Source organism: Tachysurus vachellii, chromosome 22 (assembly GCF_030014155.1).
Source record: "Tachysurus vachellii isolate PV-2020 chromosome 22, HZAU_Pvac_v1, whole genome shotgun sequence".
In the NCBI taxonomy this organism is placed as follows: Eukaryota; Metazoa; Chordata; class Actinopteri; order Siluriformes; family Bagridae; genus Tachysurus; species Tachysurus vachellii.
Window position 1 is genome coordinate 6984586 of NC_083481.1, and position 26560 is coordinate 7011145.

Genomic DNA, 26560 nt, shown 5'->3' on the forward strand with positions numbered 1-26560 from the left:
ATAAATATTTAGTACATATTCTTAATAAAAAAATCAAAACCCTTTACAAAATTATAACGTGTATATAAAGCAAGCCAAATTGGCATGAGCCTAAATTACTGGTTTACATTACTAATAGGTATATTCAACACTTACATATTATGTAATATAAGCCAACATTATACATCAGAAAATATTGAAACTGACAAATTGTTTCCTTGGCACATATGATCATCATTCTGCAAAAAATATGGTTATTTTTAACAAAGAAGCGACAGAAGCATATATTATAATTTCTGTAAGGCACTGCTCAGCAGCCAGGGTTTAATATTATAAAAAGACCATTTTGTTCACCATTAATAAACTCGTAAGATGAGATGCTACAGCACAGTGCAGGAAGTCGGATATTTCATGGTGTGAACCTTCTTTTCAGTCCCATAAACAAAATAGTCATAGTTTTTCCCATTGTAGGAGTAGAAGGCTTGAGTAAGAGGCACCAACTCTACTGACTGTCTCTGTGAATAGACAGACAAAGAGAAAAAAACAGCATGAGAACTTATTATAATTTTGTCTATTTTTTTGCCTAGTTTTAAGTAGTACTTTGGTGTAAAACACTTGACATATAGTCAGAGGCATGTACATGACATGTATAATATAAGCTCACTGTGCAAATAAAAGCTGATAATTCCAAAGTCACAAAATGTAAAAATACTAAGGCCACATCTCAAATTGCACGTCTGTTCTAAATAGTATCCCGAAGTCAAAACACACAGTATTCATCCACAGTCACACTTCATTACTTCATAAAATAATAAGCAAAAAAATATTTTTATAAACTGTATATTATATATTATAATATATAACACACTGTATATGTTATATATTATAATATATAACATACTGTATATGTTATATTATAGTTTCTTAATATATGTAACATCTATTTAAAAAAATCTCGTATCTTATTAAGGCTATAGACCTTTTAGACACTGTTTGAAGTTACGTTCTTGGTTGAATTGAGAAAGGATTGCAGTTGCTACCCCCTAGTGACCAGATGTGCAACTCTGCATGCTCTGGTAACAAGAATCAGTGTCTTTTGGAGTCTATTTCTAACTCACCTGCTGCAAGATGCGACTGACAGCAGAGTATTTGTTCAAGTGCTCATGGATGGCTTCTTCAGAGGCGTTGCAAATATCCTGGTCAGGGAAACCTACGATTGGATATACCTGCAAACGAAGCTCAATATTAAATACTGTTTCTTTTTTTGAGGATATCAGAGAATATAATGTTACAGTGTTAGTAATATCTAAAAACAAAACAAAAAAAAAACAGAAATTTTATTTGGTACATATTATCTTCCTAGCCAAACGTTTTAGGACATAATTACAGGTGAAGAAAAATTAATCAAATGGGAACAAAAGAATACCAGGAGACTTTCATCTATAAAGAAGATTTCCCCAGACACCTTCTCAAACTTCTTTATGGGGAACTCAGGCAGCCGGTCTGGTATGAACTCATACACTTGGCTCTTCCTATAAAACATCATATACAAAATCCTCAACGGCAAACAAACAGAATGTATAACAATTTTGAAAAATAAAAAGTTAAAAAAAGGAAATGTGCAGTATGTTGATTATTCAATATTCTGATGTTGCACAATTTCTAGGTCACTATTTAAATGTAAGCAATTTTGTGGTATTGACTATGTTAATGCATGTGAGATTTTATGAGTCTTATCCCTTCTGTTGAAGCGTGTTCAGATGCACACTAAATGATTTGAGCTAACACACATAAGTGCAAATGCACCCTTTAAAGTAAAAATGGGATATTCCAAACACTAAGAAACGATGAAATTCAAATATTACCAAGAGCACACTTTTTATTTACAATATTGCTGATACTATTATTCATAAAGAAAACCAGTACGTTAAATAAAATAAAAAAAAAGTAAATAAATAAATAATCACTACTACTACTAATTACTACTATTATTACTACTACTTGTAATGAGTCTGTCTGTGTTTCTGTCCTGTTTCTGTCTGCTGTCTTTTCCTTTGGTTGGTCGTTATTGCTTAACGTTATTGCCGTTATTGCACAGGACAGAGTCGGACACCGGCCCTAAATATTTTTTTGGGGGGGGGCAGTAGGCATCGGGGTCCGTGGGCTGTGGAGCCAGGCCAGCCACGGACGCCCGAGGCCCCTACGGTACCTCGGCCCGACCCAGGCCTGTGTACGCCGGTGACTGAACCCGTCCACATGGGTGCCAGACCGGAAAGCTCGGGCGAGGCCCGGGGGAACCGGCTGATCGCCAAGCTGGCGGACACCCCGATGGTGCCGGTTCGGGCGGCCGGCATCCCTACGGAACCTGCTGAAGCGCCCAAACCTGCTGAAGCACATGAACCTGCTGAAGAACATGAACCTGTTGAGGCGCCCGAACCTGCGAAACGCCTGAACCTGTTGAAACGCCCAAACCTGCCGAAGCGCCCGAACCCGCCGAACCCGCTGAGACACCGGATCCGACCGGGCCGACCGGGTCGACAGAACCAGCCGGACGACCGGGTCGACAGAACCAGCCGGACCGACCGGGTCGACAGAACCAGCCGGACCGACCGGGTCGACAGAACCAGCCGGACCGACCGGGTCGACAGAACCAGCCGGACCGACCGGGTCGACAGAACCAGCCGGACCGACCGGGTCGACAGAACCAGCCGGACCGACCGGGTCGACAGAACCAGCGATCCCCAGCTTTGTCTCCCTGTCTCTGTCTGTCTCTCCCTCTCCAGTCCTGCTCTGGTCGCTGGCTCTGCCTCCGGCACCACCCTGGCCTCCAGTCCTGCTCTGGCCCCCGGCTCCGCCGGCTCCGCCCTGGCCCCCGGCTCCGCCGGCTCCGCCCTGGCCCCCTGCTCCGCCGGCTCCGCCCTGGCCTCCTGCTCCGCCGGCTCCGCCCTGGCCTCCGGCTTCGCCGGCTCTGCCCTGGCCTCTGCCGCCACATGGACCTGGCCCGCCTTCCCACCCCCTGTTCCGCCTCCGCTCCTCCACCCTCCGGTTCTGCGTTGGAGTGTCTGGAATCCACTCCTGGGGGGGGGGCTCTGTAATGAGTCTGTCTGTGTTTCTGTCCTGTTTCTGTCTGCTGTCTTTTCCTGTGGTTAATTGTTTGCTCCGCCCACTCTTTGGTTTCCATGGACATTAACTGTACTCCTTCTCTCCTTCAGGTGTCTTGTCTTTGTCTCTAATTGGTTCTGCTCTGTGATTGGTTCTTGTCTGTTATTTCTACTCTGTGTGTTCACTTCCCTTTGGTTGGTCGTTATTGCTTTGTGCTTGTATGCATGTTGTGGATGTTCCGGTCTCCTGTCTGCTCTGTATTCTGCTCTGTTTTGCCTGCCTGTTTGTTTGCTTGTTTGTATTACCTGTTTCTTGTTTTGGTTTAAGTAAAATCTAAAACTGCATTTGGATCCTCACTCGCCTTTGTCCAACCTCGTGTCACTACTACTACCACTAATAATAATAATAATAATAATAATAATAATAATAATAATAATAATAATAAATCAGCCATTCAAAAGCATTTTCACTAGTGCACTTTAGACCTTCGAACCCAATATGTATTTATTTATTCATGTATATATGTATTTTTGTCTTAATGGATTTGTATATATGTATTAAGTAAATGCCTATTTTGTTCAACAACACAAGACATTAGCCAGATGCTTTTATCCAAATAGAAGTAAGACATGGGATTTAAACTCACAATCTTTGTCTTTGATCTTAATTTTTTTCCATGTTACATATATTAAGCTGCCTCAGCTATTAGTCCAAGTCAAAGTCAAAACATCACTAGAGAAATAAACTTACCACATGACAGTGAGTTGAATGAAATGCAACAGCTTTTTACGCCCATTACACTTGCGGCATGTTTTATGACCATTACCATGGCACCATGTACATCTAAATGAGAAAACACCTATTAATTAGTCATGTAATTAAATGATATCTACTGCATAATTTATAGAGCAACAGAATATGCATTAAGACAGGTTTATATGTATGCGCTCGTTCTAATATGATATTGATATTCCATATAATCTAAGTCTTATAATAAATGATTTTGTTTTTTAAATAGGCAATTGTATCACGGGTATCGGTAGTTGAGTTTTTTAAGGAAAATGTTCAGGACTTATTTGGTTTCTCTTAACTTCAAGACAGAAGAAAAAAGGGACACTGATGAGGGAACAACAGTTTATAGCTGGTATAACGTTAGCAAAAACAGGAACTAATCTGTGTCGCAGTACACCCAAGCCTACACCCTGATGCGTGCGGTATGAACTTTTACTATGTGATACTTACACTTTTCTTCCCCGTCCATGGCAGCCAACACATTTTCTGTTCCGACCGTGTACAGTGCCATGACAGGACATACAGCTGATCTGAAGGTATAAAGGAACAGATGAAAAAGTTTGTTTACAATAAAAGGCTTTCCATTAATTATCATTGGATTTTTTTAGTAATCAGAGATTTTTGTTTGTATTTTGTAGTAAATGTAATTATAAAATGCCAATTTGTAATTCATCTGCTGCCTGTGAGGTGAACTACAGTTGCAATTAAAATTATACCTGTCTTTTTAAACTGTATGCCATGTGAGTAGCCTTTTAGTGCAAAGGGAAGGGGCCAAATTGAAAAAATACTGAGGGTTACCTTAGCTTTGCTTAGTTTAGGAGCTTATTAAAGGTTTAGAAAAATAAAAAGGTATATAAACAATACTGATAGGAATAGACACCCAAAAGACGTTCCCATCCTTAAGGGTCCTCCTAATAGCAGGCATGTTTTTGTACAGATTTGAGTTTTAGTTTGTTCGTTTTTTTCACATTCTCAGATCCACATGTCTGAACATAAAGACTTTCATAAAATGTCACTTAAAAAATTAGATTTTTGCCACATTTAATAATTTTGGGTTGAAGTTTACATAAAGTTTCACATTGGAAAAAAAAACAGTAAAGGTTTTTTTTTTCTAACTACAAGGAAGTATAAACCAATGATGGAGGGATGTGGTTGCATAGTGGTTAAGGTGTTGGACTGCTGACCAGAAGGTCATGAGTTCAAATCCCAGGTCCACCAAGCTGCAACTGCTTGGCCCCTGAGTTGTATAAATTGAAATAAATTGTAAATCACTCTGGATAAGGGTGAGTTACAATTTAAAATTTTAAATTGTAAATCACTCTGCTAAATGCCGTAAATGGAAATTTACCATTCATTTAAAAGATATAGCATACAATATATTGTAATGAGGTCGCAATAACTATAAAACAGCAAATATGAGTACTTTATTATTATTTTTTTATTTTCTCTTGCCAAAATAAAGTTTAGGTGTGTTCACTTTAATCTGTATCTCTAAATAAAAACACTTACTCACCCATCCTCTACTATGGCAGTGTGTACAGCGCACATGTCCTTTCCCCTGGCACTGATGACAAGGCTGAGAAAAAACAAGAATTACAGAAAATGAAAGGAAAAAACAAACATGACAAAGTCCAGCATTCTAGTATTAAACACAATATATACAATTGTATAATCACACTTCTGAAGGCTGTAGCCTACTATTCTTTATAGAGGATTAAATAATTGCACTTAAACTTTGTTGCGTTGCTACTACAGATGTTTTATACAGTCATTATTTAAAAATGAGATTATGTAGCATAAAGAAAAAGTTTTAGGTTAGATCAACTTTACTACATTAGCTATATCAGATTTCTGTATAAAACTATAAAAGCAAATTCAAAACATGTCGAAGCCAGGAGAAGACCAAACATTTTAGACCAAACACAGGAAAGAACTACAAATGGATTATAAAAAATAACAGTAGTACTGGTTAAAGATTCTGAGAGGTAATACCTTTACAGATGAGGTGTGAGGCACGCGCACTTTCTGGACCGTGTCAGTGAATTTGGGTGGAGGTTGTACGTCTACCTGCCACGGAGGAGGGATCCTGCCGTACTGCGGCCCGTCCACATACTGACCTGATTATGAAATAATATGTTTCACATTCAAATAATGTATAAGAAAATATATAATGTAATATTGGCTGTAGGTGAGTTCAGAGATAAGTACTGCCATTAATTGTATTGCAACTGTATTACACTAGAATTGTATTACTAGTATTTTATTACTATGATTAAACTTACAATATGACACTGACTTCAGCACCAATGACTTTGGAGTTGGTTGCTACCACTTCTAGCATTGTCCAAACTGAATGTCTAATTCATCACACACTTAATATTGCAAGCATATGAGTTCATGTAGATGTTTTCACAATATAAGACATGCTGTTATCTGTATACATGAATAAAAAGGTGTTGTATGTTGGTTTTACCATAAAAACAATAGTAGCAGACAGAATCAACTTCTTCCTCAGCCAAAATATGGACATGCAAGACTAAAGTGGGACATGTGATCCAAAGTTTCAAAAGAAATTTCCAATTTAAAAAAATACAGACCTCCTCTGCCATTTTGTGAAATTGTTGACAATATAATTTCAAATCAGCATGTCAAGTGTGTGATTGTTCATTCATACAATTTGCACAATGATGAATGTGTTGCTAAAAATACAATACAAAACTGAATCAGAAAACCCCAGACATCAAATGTCAAATGTCTGAATGTAATTGATCAGTTAAGATATTTGGTGTCCAGAATTTTTTGCTTCAACCGGATCAGGACTAAAATACTATAATACCAAGTACATTAGGAATCATTAAAGTTTATTCTGTTCAGTCTTGACTAGCCTAGTCTGTAATGCAGGGATTCTTTGCCATGGTTCTGTTTTTAATCAGAAGTTGCAGATGCCTTGCTTATCTCTGGGGGCTTCCTGAGTACGACAATAGAGACATTGTGTATGGGACAGGAATAGAGCTGGGACCTTGGTGCGAATTAGAGAGAGGACAAGTTCATACTTTATGGAGTTTGGTGGGTTTTTCAAAGAAAAACATTAGTTTAAGGCATAATCATGGAATGTATGGATGCAAATAATATTTAAATAAGGTTTAACATGTGCCTTTTATTCTCTATAGCATTCTCTATAGCAGAAGGGTGTTGAGATTTAATAAATGGTTCCAAGTACTATATGGAAATAAAAGTGAAGACATTAGTGTACATTGTTACTGAAGTAAATGTAGCTCTGTTGGCATAAGCCCATGTGGCAAATATCTAATCTACTAATAATGGGCAAGATGTGTTATTACTTTGTGTTCATTTTCACACAAACCTTTAGAAATAAAGGGCCTTGGTGTATTCATCAAGAACACTGATATTTCAATAAAAGACCATCTTTTCCTCAAATAAAGCAAGTTTGTATGCCTAGTTTATGTTTCAGACCTTGGTTAAAAACAAACAAACTGTATAGTCTAACAAATTACATAGTCTTCACTAGGTTATTCATTGTATTTTTAACTTAGACAGAATAAAATAATGTCAGGACTCTGCCCGGACTTTGGCCATGTGCCTTTTTGTTTATGTTCTGTGTTCACGTGTCTGCCCCGCCCTTGTCTTTTCCTCCCCGCCTCTGCACACCTGTCCCTCATGTCTGATTAATTATTTGTACTATTTAGTTGAGCCGCGTTGCCTTGTGCAGCGCGGAATCCTGTTGTCTTCATGTCTGGTTTTGTCTTTGTCCTGTTTAGTGTTCTTTTAGTTAATAAATCCTGTTTTTGTTAAGCTGTCCTGCATTTGGGTCCGTTTTTACCCCCACGCTCGTGACAAATAATAGGAAAGGCACAGATGTACAAGACTGAGGAATGTAAGTGAGGGCTCGGTGTCACTTCTGAGATTTTAAGTTTGAATTTGCAAAAGAGTTGATCAATCCGAGTGAGCTACATTTTGTGAACTTTCACATTCACTCGCACAGGGAAAAACGTATGGGATTGACTTCTCTGAAAAGGAGTCCAAAGATAAGGAACCTTATAAAAGATCGCTATGCGCTATCGTTATCGTTATAAATCTTTCCAAATAGGACAGAATTTATCCTTATAGTATAAATACTGTCCAAAATGGCTTATCAGATGATATGTCTTTTATATCCTGTTATCTGGACATGCCTAATGTGTTGTATGTGACATACAATACCAGTATATATCTCATGCTCCCAGGCACTTGATCTGGACTCTGTAAATGTTTCCAAGCGATACTAAAGAAATAAAAATGGTATTCCCAGATTAACTCAATATACGTGAACATAACATTAACTGTTATATTGTTATTGAAGGCATAAACATAATGTGAGCAAGTACAACATCAACATGACATAACACAGAAGGAGTTTATTTACACGATACACTGTAAAAGGTTTCAAATCCTTGAAGACCAGGTTCTGGGCAGGTTTGCTGCTGTACGTCCATTTTTTCCCCACAAACTTGAGCAAAGCCTCCCTGGCCACATCTTCAGACACATGAGGCAGCCTATAAGACCAACACCATTGTCAACAGTGTTTTATCTCTGATCTAATGTTAGTGAAGATTTGCGAATTGTTTGCCCTGCAAGGAGCTCACACACCTTCCCTTGCCCAGCTCAGCAGCAGCTACTGTACAGTACACACAGGTTCATGATACTTTACACACAAAAACTTAACAGTGTCCTGACTCATTTTATCACAGACTTGCAGCAATTAAACTATTCGTTCGTTTATACAGATTGAAAATATCCAATAAGTCAATTTACAAGTGTGCAAGAAAGGGTAACCTATTGCAAAGTGTGTGTTAATATACTGTATACACCTATTGGCCAAACAGAATCAAGATTTCAACAGTGTTGTGGTATAAAAAAAATACATAATTTCCTGTAATAAACTGTACATTATACAACATACTGTATATAAACCTTTGCATACATCACATTGGGGATGGAGGCACTCCTGTCATTCTCAGGCTCAGGTATGAAGTCAGGTGGAGGAGGGTAGATCTGATCCGTGCAATCTGATGACAAAAAGAAAAAAAATCCCGAGTGTCAAACATTTAAACTGCATGTCCTTCAATTTTACAGCATTTTACTGTAGAAAGTGGGGTTATCCTTTGTTTCCCCTCCATCTTGTCTAGAAATGTCCAAAAGTAGCATAAACTCTATTGGACTGTCTATGCTGTTATTATTATCTGCAAATAAAAAATAGGATATTATGGGGACTTCCGGTGGCGCGCGCTGCAAGATGGCTGCACAACACTAGGCTCCCGAATATTAACCTCTTATTTTTAGTTATTCATGTCATACAGAGGGAATATTGTCTCTTTTTGACAACTGGTGAATTCTAATACAAGGATGGCTACCGGCAAAAAATCGATTTCTCCCCAAAAGTCTGCTACGACCAGCAAACGCCTCAAAACACTGGACGACGATGTTGCCTCGATTGTTAGCCACGCAATTGAAGCACAGCAGGAGGCTATGCGAGAAATGGTTTCTTGTATGTTGACGGAGGCGATAAAGACGGCTCTCAATCCATTCAACGACTACATTAAAGAAAACAGCGCTGTTCTTCGTACAATGAAACAAGAAATTGACTCTCTGAGTAGTAGTATGGCGTCGATTACAACGAAAGTGGACAATCTTCAAGGTGGTTTACGCAATTCAAAGAAGGATACGAACTTTTGCTTGACTCAGTTAGAGCAGATTCAACGAAAATGCAATGACCTCGAAGATCGGTCACGTCGCAATAACATTCGTCTGGTGAATCTACCAACAGGAATGGAAGGCGACGACCCCATCGGTTTTCTACAGAAAATGTTGCCTAAATGGATCCCTGACATTTCGACGCGCTCTTGCCAGATTGAGATCGACAGAGCCCATCGCGTCTATTCGAACTCCAACTCATCTAAGCCACGATCGATGATATTTCGGCTTCTTCGCTATCCTGACAGGCAAGCCATCCTTCAAGGAGCACGTAAAGCAAAACCCACCTTGCCCGGAGGAGCGCGTCTGGAGTTCTACGCTGACTACAGTCACGAGACGGCACGAAAAAGGAAGGCGTTTTCAACCGTAAGAGCCAAACTTCACCAGAAAGGTGTTGAAACCTTCCTTATCTACCCAGCACTGCTGAAAGTTACTTACAAAGGTCAGAAAAACTCGTTTGAATCTCCGGAGGACGCTGAAAAGTATCTGGAGGGTCTTAATGAAACAGCGACACCGACTGCTCGCAGATCCTTAAGATTTCCGCCTGAGGAGTCGATGGATTTATAATCGCTTTTGGTAACAGATTTGTTTAAAACAAGAACTAGAAACCAGTTCAGCGTTTGCTCATGGTTCAGCACATCAGAGTGAAATGGTAACATTTCTGTTTTTATATGGTACTTTATTTAATTGTTTATTCTATTGTTATTTTTATACCTCATGTGCGAACTGTTGGATGTTGCTTTGAAGAGAGTTTAGTTGAAGTACTGTAAGCTCGCTAATCTTGAAAGTTGGGCCTCAGCCCATAATTTAATTCCGGTGTCATAAAGAGTTCAGTTATGGATATCACACGTTATATGATTAATCCGAGTTCTGTAATAATCGTCCTATAATTCTACATTTATCTGTTTGTTTAAATCATAGAGGTTAATAAGGTGAATAGTGTTCTAGACATTGCCTCGCGATCGCCACAGATGTTTGCTAAAAGGGTTATAGGGGAGAGGGAGGGGGCGCTTAGGCGCATAAAGCACCCAGGACCGATACTGATTTTGTTACTGCAAATGGTTGTGAAAATCTTGGTTATATGCTCAATAATCTGTTTTTTACCTTATGCGTTATTCTGTGTGACTCCAACAATTGTAGACTATGGTTAATATAAATATATTGTCTCTCAATGTTAGGGGGTTGAATTCTCCGATTAAACGTACTCGGGTTTTAGATCTTATGCACAGAAAGAAAATCGATGTAGCGTTTCTTCAAGAAACCCATCTTACTGCAATGGACACCCAAAGAATGCAAAACAGGCGTTATATTCCCATAATATCATCATGTTGTAAGTCTAAAAAACAAGGGGTGACAATTCTTTTTAAGCGTAATTCTAATTTTATTGTTGAACATAAAGGCTCTGATGACGATGGCCGAGTTGCGTATTGTTGTGCCTTAATTGAAGGAAATAGGTATGCATTTGTTAATATATATGCCCCAAACTCATATGATGCCTTCTTTTTTCCACAAGTTTTGAAAACTCTTTTATCTCTTCATAACTATTCAGTCGTCATTGGATCAGATATGAATGCTGTGTTTGACACGGCTTTGGATCGCTCCAATCCTTCAATTTCAGTAACACAGTCTCATTCTTCTGCGGCACTGAGATTGTTTAGTAAAGACCTAGACTTATGTGATGCCTGGCGTTTACAAAATCCAACGGCTAAAGAATATACCTATTTTTCCCCAAGCCACAAATCATTTTCAAGAATTGATTATATTTTACTTTCATCACCACTGCTTTCAGATCTAATACACATTGAGTTCCTACCACAAAGTGTTTCTGACCATAATGCTGTATTGGCACAACTCCAGATTAAGACATCCTGTAAATCGTCAAGATGGAGATTTAATACTATACTTTTACAGAATGAGGAATTCCTATCTCAACTGAGACCAGAACTGACTGAGTTTATCAGATTGAATCAAAATTCAGTCTCCAACAATGATATGCTATGGGCATCTGTCAAAGGCTTTTTAAGGAACAAAGCCATCTCCTTTTCTGCTAGACTTAAAAAGAAATATGTTGAAAAAATATCAGTATTAGAAAAAAGATGTGGGGACTTGGAAAAGGAATTAGGATACAACTTTTCCAATATTAAACAACATGAGTTAAATGTGGAAAGGGCTGCACTCAGTGATTTGCTTCGCAGAAGAGCAGAATATCTTATGCATATTACGAAACAGAAATACTATATAGATGGAAGCAGACCAAGCCGGCTCCTTGCACTTACTCTGAAAAAACATGAGCAACGTTTTAATATAAGGGCGATTAGAAATTCAAAAAATGTTCTCAATTCACATCCCAAAGATATTAACAAAATATTCATGTCATTCTTTGAAAAATTATATGTTTCAGAAACACAACCCAGTACTGGCCAGTTAGAAAGATTTTTCGACCAATTGAATTTAAATAAACTTTCAGAGGAGGAGGTGGACAGCCTTGACTCTGATATAACTCTAGAAGAACTACATAATGCAGTAACTTGTTCAAGTAAAGGAAAGTCTCCCGGAATTGACGGTCTTCCGGCTGAGTTATACCTGGTGCTGTGGGATTTATTAGGCCACATTTGGTTACGTACTATAAATGAAGCCGTATTCAAAGGCCATTTTCACCAAGACTTAAATACAGCTCTAATCTCTGTTCTACCTAAACCCGGAAAAGATCACTCAGACTGTTCTAATTATAGGCCCATTTCCTTGATAAATGAAGATGTCAAAATTTATGCTAAAGTTATTGCTAGACGTCTACAAGTAGTAATACATAAGCTAATTGGTCCAGATCAATCAGGTTTTATCCCTGGACGCCTGGCTTCTGACAACGTCCGCCGAGTGTTACACGTTATTGCGGAATCAAGGAAATTGAAAGTGCCTAGTGGCCTTCTATTTATTGATGCCGAAAAAGCCTTTGATCGGCTTGAATGGGGTTATCTGTGGTATACTTTAAAGAAGTTCAATTTTGGCGACCGGTTCATTAGAATGATACAAACTCTATACACTAATCCCATGGCCAGGGTATCTACTGGTGGACTCATATCGGACAGATTTCATATTCATAGAGGTACGAGGCAGGGTTGTCCACTTTCCCCCTTTTTGTTTAATCTATCAATAGAACCTCTGGCACAGTATGTTAGGCAGTGCAATCTGGTTACGCCAATCCGGTTGGGTGCTTCAAACCACTCTATTTCCCTATATGCAGATGACATATTATTATTTCTATCTGACTTGCAGCGCTCGCTCCCTAATGCCCTCAAAATTCTAGACGAATTTGGCATACTATCGGGATTTAAAATTAATCTTTCGAAAACTATTTTGATGCCTCTTAATTCCGATGGTCTAAACCTTTCTGTTCCAAGCAATATCTTAATATCAACACAAGTTAAATACTTAGGGATCGAACTCAGACCTGCTTTATCCCTAATCTCAAAAATAAACTTTATGGCAATCTCTGAGAAAATTGAGGCTGATATTCAACGGTGGATATGTCTGCCCTCTTCACCTTCAGCCCGGATGTCAGTGATAAAGATGAATATTCTGCCTCGCATTAATTTTATTAGTTCCATGCTTCCTCTCCCCCCACCTACAAATTATTGGAAGAAAATAGATTCTTTACTAAGAAAATATATTTGGAATGGAAAACGTCCCCGCGTTAAGTGGTCTACACTTCAAAGAATTAAAACGAAAGGCGGATGGGGCTGCCCAAATTTTAAATTGTATCATTGGTCCTTTGTTCTGCTCTCGGTCAAGAAATGGTTTGATCCTTGTTCACAGTCCTCGTGGAAAGTAATAGAGCAAGAGATTATTTCACCAATTCGATTGCAGGATTTTTTATTTTCTGGTCTCTCATATAGGAAGTGCTCATTACATTATGGACCTATACTCTCCTACACTCTCCAAATATTTAAAAAGATTGAATCCCTTTTTCCTTCTAAAACAATTTGGCATACTCATACTCCTATATGGCACAATCGGAATCTACTTTCTGGTGGGAAGCCATTTGTACAGCCAAATTGGGCTGCAAAAGGTGTTCTAACGTTAAATGATGTAAGTGGAGAGAAATCAATTTTGAATTTTCAAGACTTAACAGGAAGATTTAACATTTCCCGTAACACTTTATTTCTATATTTTCAACTTCGTTCCGCATTAAAAAATCTAAAAGTTCCTTGGGGCAATAATCTTCTGATCCACCCAGTAATGCAATGGATTCAAAAAGCACCAAGCATAGGAATGGTCTCTTATTTTTACTTTTGCCTCTCAAACCTTAATTCTGATGACTTCCCTAAAGCTAGAGTGTGGGAAGCAGATCTGACTCCCTATAATAGAAGCATTGATTGGGACTCAGTATGGGTTAATACATTCCATGCATCCTCAAACTCTAACCACAAATTCATTCACTTTAAAATTATTCACAGAGCATATTTAACCACGCGTATACGTTATGCGATGGGTATTTCACCCCAGCCGTATTGCATGTTCTGCGGACCAGGTTGCCTTGACACTTTCAGGCATATGTTATGGGACTGTCCAGGTGTACAAAAATTCTGGGACATCACGCTTGATGGTATATATAAGATTATCGGCATTCGTTTTCCTAAGGATCCTGTTGTTTTGTTGTTGAATGATAATTCCAGGTTTCCTGTAAATGGGAAACAACTGAAATTTTGGCTGGCAGCTTTGACTGCGGCAAAGAAACTTTTAGTTCAACGCTGGAAACCCCCGCATGACCTTTCTGCTAAGCACTGGATTCACTCCTTATTGGAAATACTTTATCTGGAACTGTCTTCTGCAAGGACTAATCACGCAAAGCCTGCTACTCTTTCTATGTGGCAGAACTGGATTTCCATAGCTTCAAAGATTTTGGTTATTTAGTCTAAGGTTGTTATTCGGTTGTGAATATTACAACTGATTCAATTTGTATATTTTTGTGTATATTTCTTTGAGCTTATTCTGTTGTACTTTTGATTTACATGAGTCCTGGGGTGCAGTGGGATAGGGGTGGGATGGGGGTGGTTGTGGGTGGGTATTAGTTTAAATCAGGATCTTTCTTTTTCTGTTGTGTTGTATTTTTGCATATTCTATCAAAATAAAAACAGTGAATTACAAAAAAAAAATAGGATATTATTATATTACTTTATTTAGAAGAGACCCCTGTATGAGTCTGCTTAAGGATGCTTTGGATAAAACGGGAGAAAACAAATGCACAATTGCAATTCTTGCATAGTTCCCCTGCATAGCAGTAGGGCCAGACCTTGTCAATGACTTTCCATCATCACTATGACCTAAAGGGTTTACCTCCACCTTTGTGGTCTTCATAGCCCATCACACTGTCCAACCAGCCTGCAGGTGGCACTGAAGGACCCTCCTCGGGAATACTTGGATCAAAAGTTTCTAGAAAAAGAGAGACACTACTATGTCAAATAATAAAAAAAAAAAGATTACATCATGAACCCTTAAAGGTTTTTTGTAGAGCCCTATAATGGAGTGTTTAGAAAGATCTTTCATTTAGAAAGATTTCTAAAGAAGCTAAAAACTTATACAAAGAATTGTTTTCACTCTTGAAACCATCAGATAGTTTAAGAAACTAAAATGCACAGATTTTTACTTCAACGTCTGGATTATTTTTGTAGTAAATTTGCTACATCCTGGTCCTTGCATTAATTGCATTTGGGCTATACAGCATTTCTCATCCTGCCTTTACATGATCCTCGTATGGTCCCAGTTGAGAATCCACACACAAATCTTTAATTAGTAACAATAGGCAGTTAAATATTTGTTTTAATACATATACATAGATTCAAGAAAGACTAGAGCAGCGTATTTTTCCCTGCCTGAGTCACAAATCTTCATGGAGGCATACGAGGAGGTAAAAGACATAATTAACCTCCTTTCTGAAACAGGCCCCAGGGGCCCGTTGCACAAAAGTAAAATTAAGACATCCAGGATAAATGACTGAGCTGAGCTCAATGAAGCCAATAGAAGTGCATCCAGGCTTAATTGGTTCATCAAGCCAGGAAACCAATCCTGGATAGGTGCGCACTCACGGCTCACTCAAACAGACCCGCCACCGATCACAGATTCACTGATTCACCATGGCAACTAGAGCGGCGTACTTTTCCCCATCCTCATGGATCCTCATGGAGGCATACGAGGAGATAAAAGACATAATTAAGAAGAAAGGCAACACCGCCAAAGTGATAAAGCAAAGAGAAAAAGCGTGGCAAAGTATTGCAGACCGCCTGAATGCGTAAGTAGTGCACAATTACACACTCACCGCTCCGCTGAAACATTACAATTACAATCCAAATAGTTAATTCACATCTCCAAAAACGCAGTTGTACTCTGATTATGAAACAGTTGAATTTTTAATTGAAATGGACTGCAGATATGAGTGAAATTGTGTAAAGCAACTCCATCACACTGTATACAGTATGTAATGATGGGTCATGATCCACAGCTGGCAGATCCGAGGGTTCGCCGGACCATGGGAATAGAGGAGGTTGATACCCGAGTATGCATTGGAATGGTGTAATGCCAGTGGCTGGTTTAATGAGGGAATTCTAGGCATATTCCGCCCACATGAGATACCTGCTCCAATCCGTCTGGTTGGTCTGACAGTATGAGCGGAGGAATCGAGTTAGTTCCTGGTTCATGCGTTCAGTTTTGGGAGCGAGATGGGAGCGAGAATCTGGCTTTCGGAGATGATGGGCTCAGCAGGTGCGGTCTGGTTGGGCTCGCGGTATAAGCGGGACAGTGCGTCGGCTTTGGTATGTTTGGATCCCGGTCGGTAGGTGACCGTGAAGTGAAAGCGCGTAAAGAACATGGCCCAGCGTGCCTGGCGAGTATTCATTCGTTTGGCGGAGCGGAGATACTCGAGGTTCCTGTGATCGGTGAGGACGGTAAATGGGTGCTGAGCGCCCTCCAGCCAGTGCCGCCAGGGCCGACGGTATGAGAGGGAGAGTATAACGGAATTTCACCGTGATTTCATTAGGGCACGGTAGTCGATGCATGGTCAGAGTCCTCCATCCTTCTTTTTCACGAAGAAGAACCCAGATGACGCAGGGGATACGGAGTGTCGGATGAACCCCTTTTTTAATTCCTCTTCGATATATTTATTCATGGCTTCTGACTCTGGTTGTGAGAGGGGAAAAATCCTCCCCTTGAGTGGAGTGGTGTTGGGCAGGAGCTCAATGCAGCAGTCGTAAGGTCGATGCTGTGGCAACTTGGTGGCCTTGATTTTGCTGAAAGCCTCGGCAAGGTCGATATATTCCACCGGGAGGCCGGGAATGTCGGTAGCGACAGGTGTGGTAGTAGTGGAGTTGAGTTGGAGGAACACCTTAGTGGGTTGGCAGTGTTGGGTGCAGGTACTACTCCAGCCAGTGATCCGTGGTTCAGGCCATGAGATGAAGGGGTTGTGTAGTTTCAGCCAGGGCAGCCCCAAGATGAGTGCATGGTGAATGATGTGGAAGCGGATAACTTCCTGGTGATGGGTGCCCACTTGTAGTCTGATGTCCCGAGAGGTGAGTTTGATACGTCCCTCGCCGAGTGGTCGACCATCTATCGCCTCCACTGCTAAAGGAGAGAAGCACTTCGTTAACGGGACATCCCTTGACATAAAATTTCCCGCCGCGCCGGAATCAATGAGCGCCATAAGGTGAATCATCCTTCCCTGTACTCCTAACTGTACTTCAAACTGAGCGCAGCTTTGAGATCGAGAAGTGAGAATGTTCTGACTCACCAGAGTGCTGCGCTTGTTGGGTGGTCTGGTTGGGCAGTTAGGCAGCATATGACCGGGCTCACCACAGTATAGGCACAGGTGGCGGCGGTTGCGTCGCGCCCTCTCCTCGGGGGTGAGGTGATTGTAGCCGAGTTGCATGGGTTCGCTCTCCTCTGAGCCGCGCCGTGCCGAGTAGGAGGGACGCTGGGGCGGCGCAAAAGCCCTGGTCGGCAGGTCGCGTGCGGGCGCTCAACGGGTTCTCATCAGGTTATCTATTTGATATGAATTCAATGAATTCAGCTAGGTTCCTTCCCTCATCTCGGCATGCGAGTTCAGCCTGCAGCTCACGATCCAAGCCCTTACGATACAGGAGTTTGAGGGGTCTCTCCTCCCAACCTGCCTGGGCGGCGAGGGTGCAAAATGTTAGAGCATATTCCGCTGCAGGGCGACCCTCCTGGGAAAGGGGCAGTAACCGCTCCTCTGCGTTCTCTCCTCCAGTGGAGTGCTCGAACACACTGCGAAATTGGGCGAGGAAGTGTTCGAAAGACGGGAATGCGGTTCCATCCTCCCTCCATACTGCTGTCGCCCATTCGAGCGCTTTCCCAGTGAGAAGCGTGCACACGAATGCAATCCGGAGGGATAGAACGAGGCTTCAGTGGGAAAGAACGAGGGTTGTTGCATCACGAACAGCGAGCACTGCATGAGGAAACCCCTACACTTCCCCGGTTCGCCATTGAACTTGTCAGGGAAGGCGAGCCAAGGATTTCCGACTGCGCTGGCGGTGGGCGGAGTTGGAGACGGGAACCCCGGCAGCGTAGGTGCGGCGGGGGCTCCTCGCAGGTTGTGCAGTGCTGTGACGAGCTCCCCCATGAGCGTGGTGAGGCGCGTCAGCTGTTGGTGATGACCAGCGAGTTGTTGGGCTTGGGCGGACAGCTCCGTAGCGAGCCGAGTGATAGCTGCTGGATCGTTTGGTGGCGAAGTCTTCTGTAATGACGGGACATGAGAATGAGGATCCATTTGCAGCTTTTAATAGACAAACTCATAAACAACAGGCAGGGTTAGGTAACGGCAAACACAGCAGAGTAGGCTAGGCAAAGACGTGGTCAGGATAACAGGCAAAAGGTCAGGGCAGGCAGAAAACAGTCGTGAGGCAAAATACAGAAACAGATCAAAAACCAGAAACAGGAAATACTAGAAATGCTCAGAATGACAGCCGTAGCAAATCAAGACTTTGCATTGGAGTCAGTTCAAGTTTGCCTTAAATAGGCACTGGGTAATTCGCCGCAGGTGGCGGTGCAATCAGTCCTGGCATGTAGCTTATGGGAAATGTAGTCAGGAAGTGTTAGTACTCTGGGGACGGCTCCCTCTGTTGGTGGTTGGAGGACGAGATGGGTGCTTCCATCATGACAGTATAAGGCTTTGATAAATCATTATCAAAGCCTTACATGATTAATACGCTCACTAGTACGGTTTAATCTTAGCCGTTGTACTCTGCTTCTTATGTTGTCCACCGATTTTTTTGTGTTCAACTGCTTTTAATAATGCAACAATTGTGAAAAGTGCTATATAAATAAAATAAATTGAATAAATAGATGAGCTAATATTAATAATCACTTTAATTTATATAGCGCCTTTCAAAGGACCCAAGGTCGCTTGCTCACTGACTCCACTGAATGTTCTTGTGTGATAAAGTGTCTCTTTTCAGGTGTGGTGTGTGTGTGTGTGTGGTGTGTGTGTGTGTGTGTGTGGTGTGTGTGATGTAGATTAAACATGACCAGGCCAAAACGGACATGGCAGCAAGTCAAATACAAGAACATTCTGCAGAATGGTAAGGGCCCTGACTAATACTTAACAATGCACAAGCATATATTGTACCCAGAAGGTGCCTGTTCACACATTGTCTGTACTGTTTTAGCAGTGAAAAAGAATACCGACAGACAAGGCACGGGTGGTGGGTCACCAAAAGCTGACCTCACCCCAGCAGAGGACATAGCCTTGGAGCTAAATTAAGGCAGGCCTATGTTGGAGGGGATCCCTGGGGGGAAAGAGACAGGCATAGGTCCCTCCCAAGATGGAGGGACCACCCGCTTCATACAAGGTATGTCCTTCCGTCTCTACATTTAACACAACAACATTCATATTGACCACCCGCTTCATACAAGGTATGTCCTTCCGTCTCTACATTTGACACAACAACATTCATATTGAATCCATTTGGACTGTCTGACTTTGGTTTGCCTTTTGCCTTGCAGTGTCTTTCAGCACTGTGTTACTGTTAGAGCCACCAGCACAAGCACCAGGCGATGCTGATCCAGTGAGTACTCCATCAAAGGCATACTGTAGGCCTGGCATGTCTTGACTACTAGCTTCAATATGAATCTGATTAAATGTGATAGGGTGAAGGCCCCAGTACAGCAGCAACAGCACATGACGGCGATGATGATGATGAGGAGACCATCTCTCTGGATTCCAGAAGGCATGAGGTATCATGTCAAGCCTGTGAAAGTACTATTCAGTCTACAATGGTGAGGAGTCATCATTTGGAGCCCACACAAAATCACAAAATCTCATTTCTGTAACAGGACCCAGATCCTGTACCCCCCCATTAATAACCACTTTTTACATCATGGCTGTGTCAAGAATATCACTGTGTTTATGAGGTAGTAATGATGAGATTTTAGTTGACAGGTGAATTCTCTGGTTTGTTGCTGGGAGACAGGGGGTATGGCTGCCATACCCTCCTGGAGGCACGCTTTCACTGCCTTCACAAATTAAGGGTCAGCCCTGTGAGGGCATGTGACATTACTGTGGCTTGTGTTGTCCTCCACAATATGGCCTGCCTGAGGAAGAAGAGGGCCCCCAGAGTGTAACCAGCCATGGACTGGGACAATCCGGCAATCTTCCCTGATGACGACAGTGGTCGGCTGCTGATGGACTAATATGTGTTGAATTATTTTAGTTAGTATTAGTGTTAATTTCGTCACCTGTTTTTAATTTAGTCTTAGTCTTAGTCTTGTGCCAAATGTCCTTGTTAGTTTTAGTCATATTTAGTCATTCACATATCCTTTTTTGTTAGTCAAGTTTTAGTCGACTAAAAGTCTCGTCATTTTAGTCTAGTTTTAGTCAAAAGAAAACTCAAGGTATCTTAGTCAAGTTTTAGTCGACTAAAAGTCTTTTAATTTTAGTCTAGTTTTAGTCAAAAAATTGTAGTCTTTTTTTAAAATAACACATTATTACTGAAATTATTACTGATAAACATTTCAGTAAAAAAAGTGTTTCACATATGTTTCACTCGAACTTGACTGCACATCACATTTTTTACTTTATTGATACTGCTTTTAATCGTAATACAAAGACCAGTCATCGGGACATAAGCTGTCATGTACAATAAAAGAGCCTGCGCAGCGACAGGAAATATAATTTAACACAGCCTGCCTAGACGGTGGACTTGCGCTCAGGATTTTTTTTTAAGCGACGTGTGAACGAATTCTTTCTATGCACACCCTAAACAGCGCGAAGCCACGAACTCGTTCTGAATATTTTAAAGGCATAACAGCTGATGAAAAAGCAGAGACAATTGTAGACGAAAATGAAGAGAGATTTTATCTTAGTTTATATTTTATACAAAACATTTTCGTCTCGTCTTTTATCGTCAACAATAATGCATGTTAATTTAGTCTTAGTCAGCGTTTTTGGACAGTGGTGCAGTCTTGTCATCATCTCGTCTTAGTCATGAAAAAAAAGGTTGTTCACGAACATATTTCGTCTCGTCTCGTCTGACGAAATTAACACTAGTTAGTATGTGTGCTTTCAATTTTGGTAAATATGTCCTGCGGTGGCAGAGGAATCTGGGGTTTTTGTGTTCAATTTTTTTTTTTTTTTTTTTTTTTTTTGGCCTCTTATGATGTTTGTGCTGTATACTGTGTGTAATATAAGCTTGCCAGGAGGCTACTGCATCCATTCATTTGTCTGTTCAGTTGATGTGTATGGACTTGTACTGCATTTATTTCAGTGTGCCGACATGTGGGGTGTGTTATATACAGACCTTTGAATGTGTATTTAATCTTTTGTTGTATAATATGCTTTGATTCTGTGCCTTCCATCTTGTAGAGTCACTGTGTGACTTCAGTTTCGGAAGGAGCTGATGTTTTACCTGCTTTGTTTTATCCTTATTTAATAAAGGAACATAATGTTACACTTTGTGTTTTTATATTTATATGGAATCTGTATTTTATATGACAGGCCACACTGAGGAAGAAGGAAAAAGTCATAAATTTATGAGGCTGGTTCTTTCTGCGGAAAAGATGCATATTCTTTTTACAGTCCTGATACTTATGACAATGTGATGCTGATGTGCCAAAGGATTAAGTATGTCCTTGTTTGTGAAACCATACTGAAGAACAATTCCACGAAATGCCCTACAGCTGTCATTTTAACAACTGTCCTCCTCTAAAACAACGGGTTACAATATTATGACTTCATTCAGTCAGGCCCTAATATACTATCATTTTATATATAGCCTTATAGTCTATGGGAAACTGTAAATTATCTAATGATAGCAACATCATCTAAAAATCATCATTTATCCAAAATGATTGAAATTAATGATCACAAATGTTTTTAAATAATGACAGTGGGTCTAGTTATATGTGATAGCAATGTATAGTGGGCAGTGGAATAACTATTGGTTTCCGTTTGTAGTGACTGCTGACTGACATAAGTGATGAGATTAAATAGATCCTGGTTGGTCTGGAGCAGGCTAGCTCCACAGAATAAATCTCCATGGTAATTTATACCATAAAATCCTACTGCCCCCTAATCCAACTTTAGTGCAACCGGATCACGGATAAATTGAGCCAGGATCACCAAGATATCCCGGCTTAATCCCTTATCCTAGTTTTGTGCAATAGGTCCCTGCTCCTTGTGTCTCAATAATTGTCCTCCCTATATATACCTGTTGTCTTATGCTTGTTGCTTGCTGAGTCCTTGTTGTGCTTCCTGGTTTCTGCAGTGTTGTAATGTAACAGAGTACAAATACTTCGTTACTGTACTTAAGTAGAAATTTCACGTATCTGTACTTTACTTCACTATTTAAATGTATGTCAACTTTCACTTTTACTCCACTACATTTCCTAGATAAAATGTATACTTTTACGCCGATATATTTCCGCTAAGCATCAACGTTACTCGTTACTACAAAATAAAATCAGAAGAAATGTGTGCGAATGCATTAAGGGAGCTTTGGTGAATCACTTTGAATTACGGATAAGCACAGGTAGCGTGCACGCGCAGTCAGAGCTGGAGGCATTTATCTATAACGTTAATCGGCTGAAAGCTGCAAATACGGCAACCAAAAGCAGTGAAATTTCACTATTCTTATTACCAGAGTTGATAGCACAAACAAAATATTAATGCAAACAATCCATTCAATACTAAATAAAAATAACATTTATTGATTTGGTCTTTGTCTTGTGAATATTTTTTTTATTAATGACTGCATTCATTGGACACCCTGTTTGTAGAGAATGCACACATACATGAATGTACTCTTGAGACTTGATTCAAGACTGGCATCATGCATAAAATTTTGGTGTCCACTTTTGCCATTAAATAATACCATAACTTTTGGCTTACTATGTAGTCATATAATATATAATATAAAACTCTTCTTGTTTTAAATTCTCACTGAGGGCTAAAACCCCTAAAGATGAAATCCTAGAACCGCCCCTGATCTTATGCCTACCGAAAATCACTGAAATTTTACTTTTTACTTTTACTGCAAATACTTAAGTACATTAAATATCAGAAAATTACTTTTGATACTTAAGTACAGTATATCTCAGATACTTTAAGACTTTTACTTGAGTAATATTATAAAAGGTAACTTTCACTTCTACCAAAGTCTTTTTCTAGTACAATACTTATACATTTACTCAAGTATTGATTTCAAATACTTTATACAACACTGTTTTTCTGTTGTGTTATTTCTGTTGTCTAGTCTTCTACAGTGGTTTACATGTGTATGTACATTAAGGATGAAAATGACAAAACTCTCACTAATAATTAGGACTGAAAACTTTAGATCTAGGTATCATATTAACAATATTTTTTAATGAAGGCAGTGTTAAACCAGCTTTTTTAATGTTCTGATCCGTGTCACAGTTCATCTGACTTTGTTTGATCTATAATGCCCTTTCCAATTATCAGGAATGACTTTGTTTGTAAAGAAAATCTGCAATTAAATTAATTACAGTATATAAGCTGCTGTTTCTTCTGCAATTATACCCTTTCAACCTATTAAAGCTTGTTAATGCTGTTTTTGCTTAAATATATATGAAATACTGAAAGGTTTGGGCACACACACAATAATGAATTATTTCATTTTGACTATTAACAGTAGGAGCTGTTTTAACAGATATGGGATTATGCAGTGGCCAAGAAAAGTGTTATGCATGTATGTATTCAGTTTCTCACTGCTGGGTTACAATCCCGCTGATGTTATGTTAACGATTAAAAATAAAGTGTAACTAATACAACCCAACTTGGCTCCTACAATGTAAACAGGATGTAAACTGTTTTAGCCCCACTTTTCTGGAAGTGCACAAGACAAGAAAGGTTTAAAAAGTGGGTATTTGCAGTAGAAAACTCTCAGCACACACTGACAACGTCTGGATAAACAACTGTTAAAAAAACTGAACTGTTCTGGCTGAAAGGCAAACCATTTAATTTGTCCATTCTTCCAGGGGCTATTCATGGGGTTGTTGCCTGACTGGGAGCTCCAGCATACATAGCTATAAATACGGCATTTCTCACATTTAGTTAAGTGAACAATACAATTATGACTGTGATATAAATAGCAGCATGAATACATTTCCTCCAGTTGAGATCATACTTAAGATTGGTATTTAAACACAAGCACAAGAAAGGTGAAGGAATGGTGGCTGGAGAAACAATGCACTGAAAATATATCACTTTATCAAATCAGTGAGACAGCTCGTGTGGAGAGGGGGAAAAAGAGGAAGATTTTACTATATTCCCTCATAAAATAGCTCAAAAATAAAAGGAACCAAAATGTATTAAATTAGCCAGGATAAGTTTAGTGTAAGAAGGTTGCTCCTTCAGATTTACAATGGAGCTATATGGCTAATATAAGTAAATGAAACGACTGCATTATTAAGCTGTCACATTTTTTAGATGCTACTTGCAACTAAAAATCTAAACAAGGCAAATGTTCGAGGTATCTTTAATAACTGATATAGCACTTTCAGTTAAATTTGCAAATCTGATCGGCTGAAAGCTATCGATTAATTTTCTCCAACAGGAGTTGTGACAGTAGTTCCAGTATTGAAGGTTTTGTTAGATGCTCCACAACATAAAATATAAGCACAATTGGATAAAACACAGAATCTGTCTCTCTTTAATAATTAACAAAAAGGTTTGCATTGACTAATAATTGCATTGAGTTATAGGAAGAATAAAATTGGAATATAATTCATTCACATCAGGCCACAACACATAACCTGCACAAGTCTAGAGATGTTTTATTCCATACATAACAGACAGAGTCTGATAATTATCACGAGTCAGGATCTTTGGTGTATAATTGCAAGAAAAGCCCCACCCAAAAAAACTTAAAGCATTTAAGTAGTGGATTGTTGGACTTACTAATGTATTACTGACATATAGTTATAGTTAGTAATGCTTGTCAATTGAAAATGTTCTGAATTTATGTAAATGAGCATGATTTACTGTTACAAAGTCATGGTGCGTGGAATGATTTCTGACAAGCATCGTTTTTTAGACAGAAAAGCAAGATAACAGATCAAATCAAATGTTAGAAGAGTTGTTACAAGAATTTGTTCCAAAATCATCCAGTGCAAATAAGCAAAGAAACACCAATACTTTTATCACCAAAAACTTACAATTATTTCTTTTGATTCCATCCAGAGACAGACTAGATTTTGTGCTTCAGATCATTGTCTTTCTGCACAACCCATCTGCACCTGAGCTACCGATTATGGACTGATCGGTAGCTCAGTGGACTGTTTTCTGGCAAATGTAAGAGGAGCCTTTATGTTCCTCTTGGTTAGCATTGTTTTTAAATTCAAACTCTACCACAAATTCCAATTTTGACCAGAATATTTTTATTGAGGTTCAAACATGAAAACGGGCTTTGTCTGAGATAAGCGAGGTCTGCAGTTCTTTAGATGGTTGTCTTTGGGTTTATTTTATGACACCGGATGAATCATTGATTCATTCTTGGTGGTGTATTGATAGGCTGGCAATTTCTTGGAAGATTCACCACTGTTTCAAGATTTTTTTATTTGGAGATAATGGCTCTCACTGTGGTTCAATCAATCACGGAGCATTAGATATAGCTTTTTAACCCTTTTCATATATATTAAAATAATTAATGCAGGTAATTCAATTAATAACAATTGATCACAGCACCACATGGTGAATTTTGAGACCTTATAGTCCACTGTAAATTGCTGTTCTGCGTAAGTAAAAAAAGATGGCAGCAACCAAGCCTGTGTGTACTATGTCTAATCTAAATGAATAAATAAAAGTAGTAAATTTGATTCAATAAAATTTGATTCTTTGGTTAAACGAGTAACTAACTGTGTATTTGATGGTTTGTTGGGTTTTTTGGCGGCGGTGTCATTAAATTTAACTCGAAGATCTGAAACATTAAATGAGACAAATGTGCAACAGTACTGGATTTAAGAGGTTAATACAATTCATCAAGCCTCCTTACATTTAAGCAAAACCTTAAGTTAGAGCTGGTGATATTTCCCAATATGTAGACATTCATCTTTGGTAACATCAGGTTTTAATGACTTGTACAAGACATACCTATACCTATACAAGACATACAAGATACCATACCATACAAGACCATCATGCATAAAGCAGAAAACCATTTGAATGATTGTATTCATCAGTAATCAGTAAACATTACCCTGATTAATATAATGCATTTTAATTTACATGTACTTATATGTAAATTTCTTCTCCCGCTGTCTGAGAGCCTGATGGGCAAATTTCAGTCTGTTTAATCATACTTTTATTATAGTCTATAATAAAGTCAAATGTACAGTACCTTTCTCATCCATAATCCTGAGAGCAGTTTTACAAACTCTGGATGATGACGCTGATGGCGCAATTATTTTTCATCTG

General features: G+C 39.5%; 1 protein-coding gene across 3 annotated transcripts; it reads right to left on the minus strand.

Moving 5' to 3' along the window:
- On the minus strand, positions 1-26560 carry ssuh2.1 (ssu-2 homolog, tandem duplicate 1). 3 transcript variants are annotated; one of them, XM_060858151.1, is made up of 12 exons: positions 26484-26560; positions 14965-15054; positions 8855-8939; positions 8297-8426; positions 8095-8155; positions 5866-5990; positions 5387-5449; positions 4324-4403; positions 3832-3924; positions 1406-1511; positions 1098-1205; positions 1-494 (listed from the first exon to the last, which is right to left on the minus strand). In XM_060858151.1, exons 1-12 carry the CDS (start codon positions 26494-26496, stop codon positions 360-362), a joined length of 1089 nt encoding a protein of 362 aa, XP_060714134.1. In that variant the 5' UTR covers positions 26497-26560; the 3' UTR covers positions 1-359. The 3 variants fall into 3 exon arrangements, with proteins under 3 accessions (XP_060714134.1, XP_060714133.1, XP_060714135.1); XM_060858150.1 differs by having other exon boundaries at positions 14959-15054; XM_060858152.1 differs by lacking the exon at positions 26484-26560 and adding an exon at positions 16252-16282 and having other exon boundaries at positions 14959-15054.

Coding starts and splice junctions, on each gene's coding strand:
- ssuh2.1 (XM_060858150.1), bottom strand. Junction 5,450..5,865: donor CTCACACCTCATCTGTAAAG/GTATTACCTCTC, acceptor GTTTTTTCTCAG/CCTTGTCATCAGTGCCAGGG. Junction 4,404..5,386: donor ACTGCCATAGTAGAGGATGG/GTGAGTAAGTGT, acceptor TTATACCTTCAG/ATCAGCTGTATGTCCTGTCA.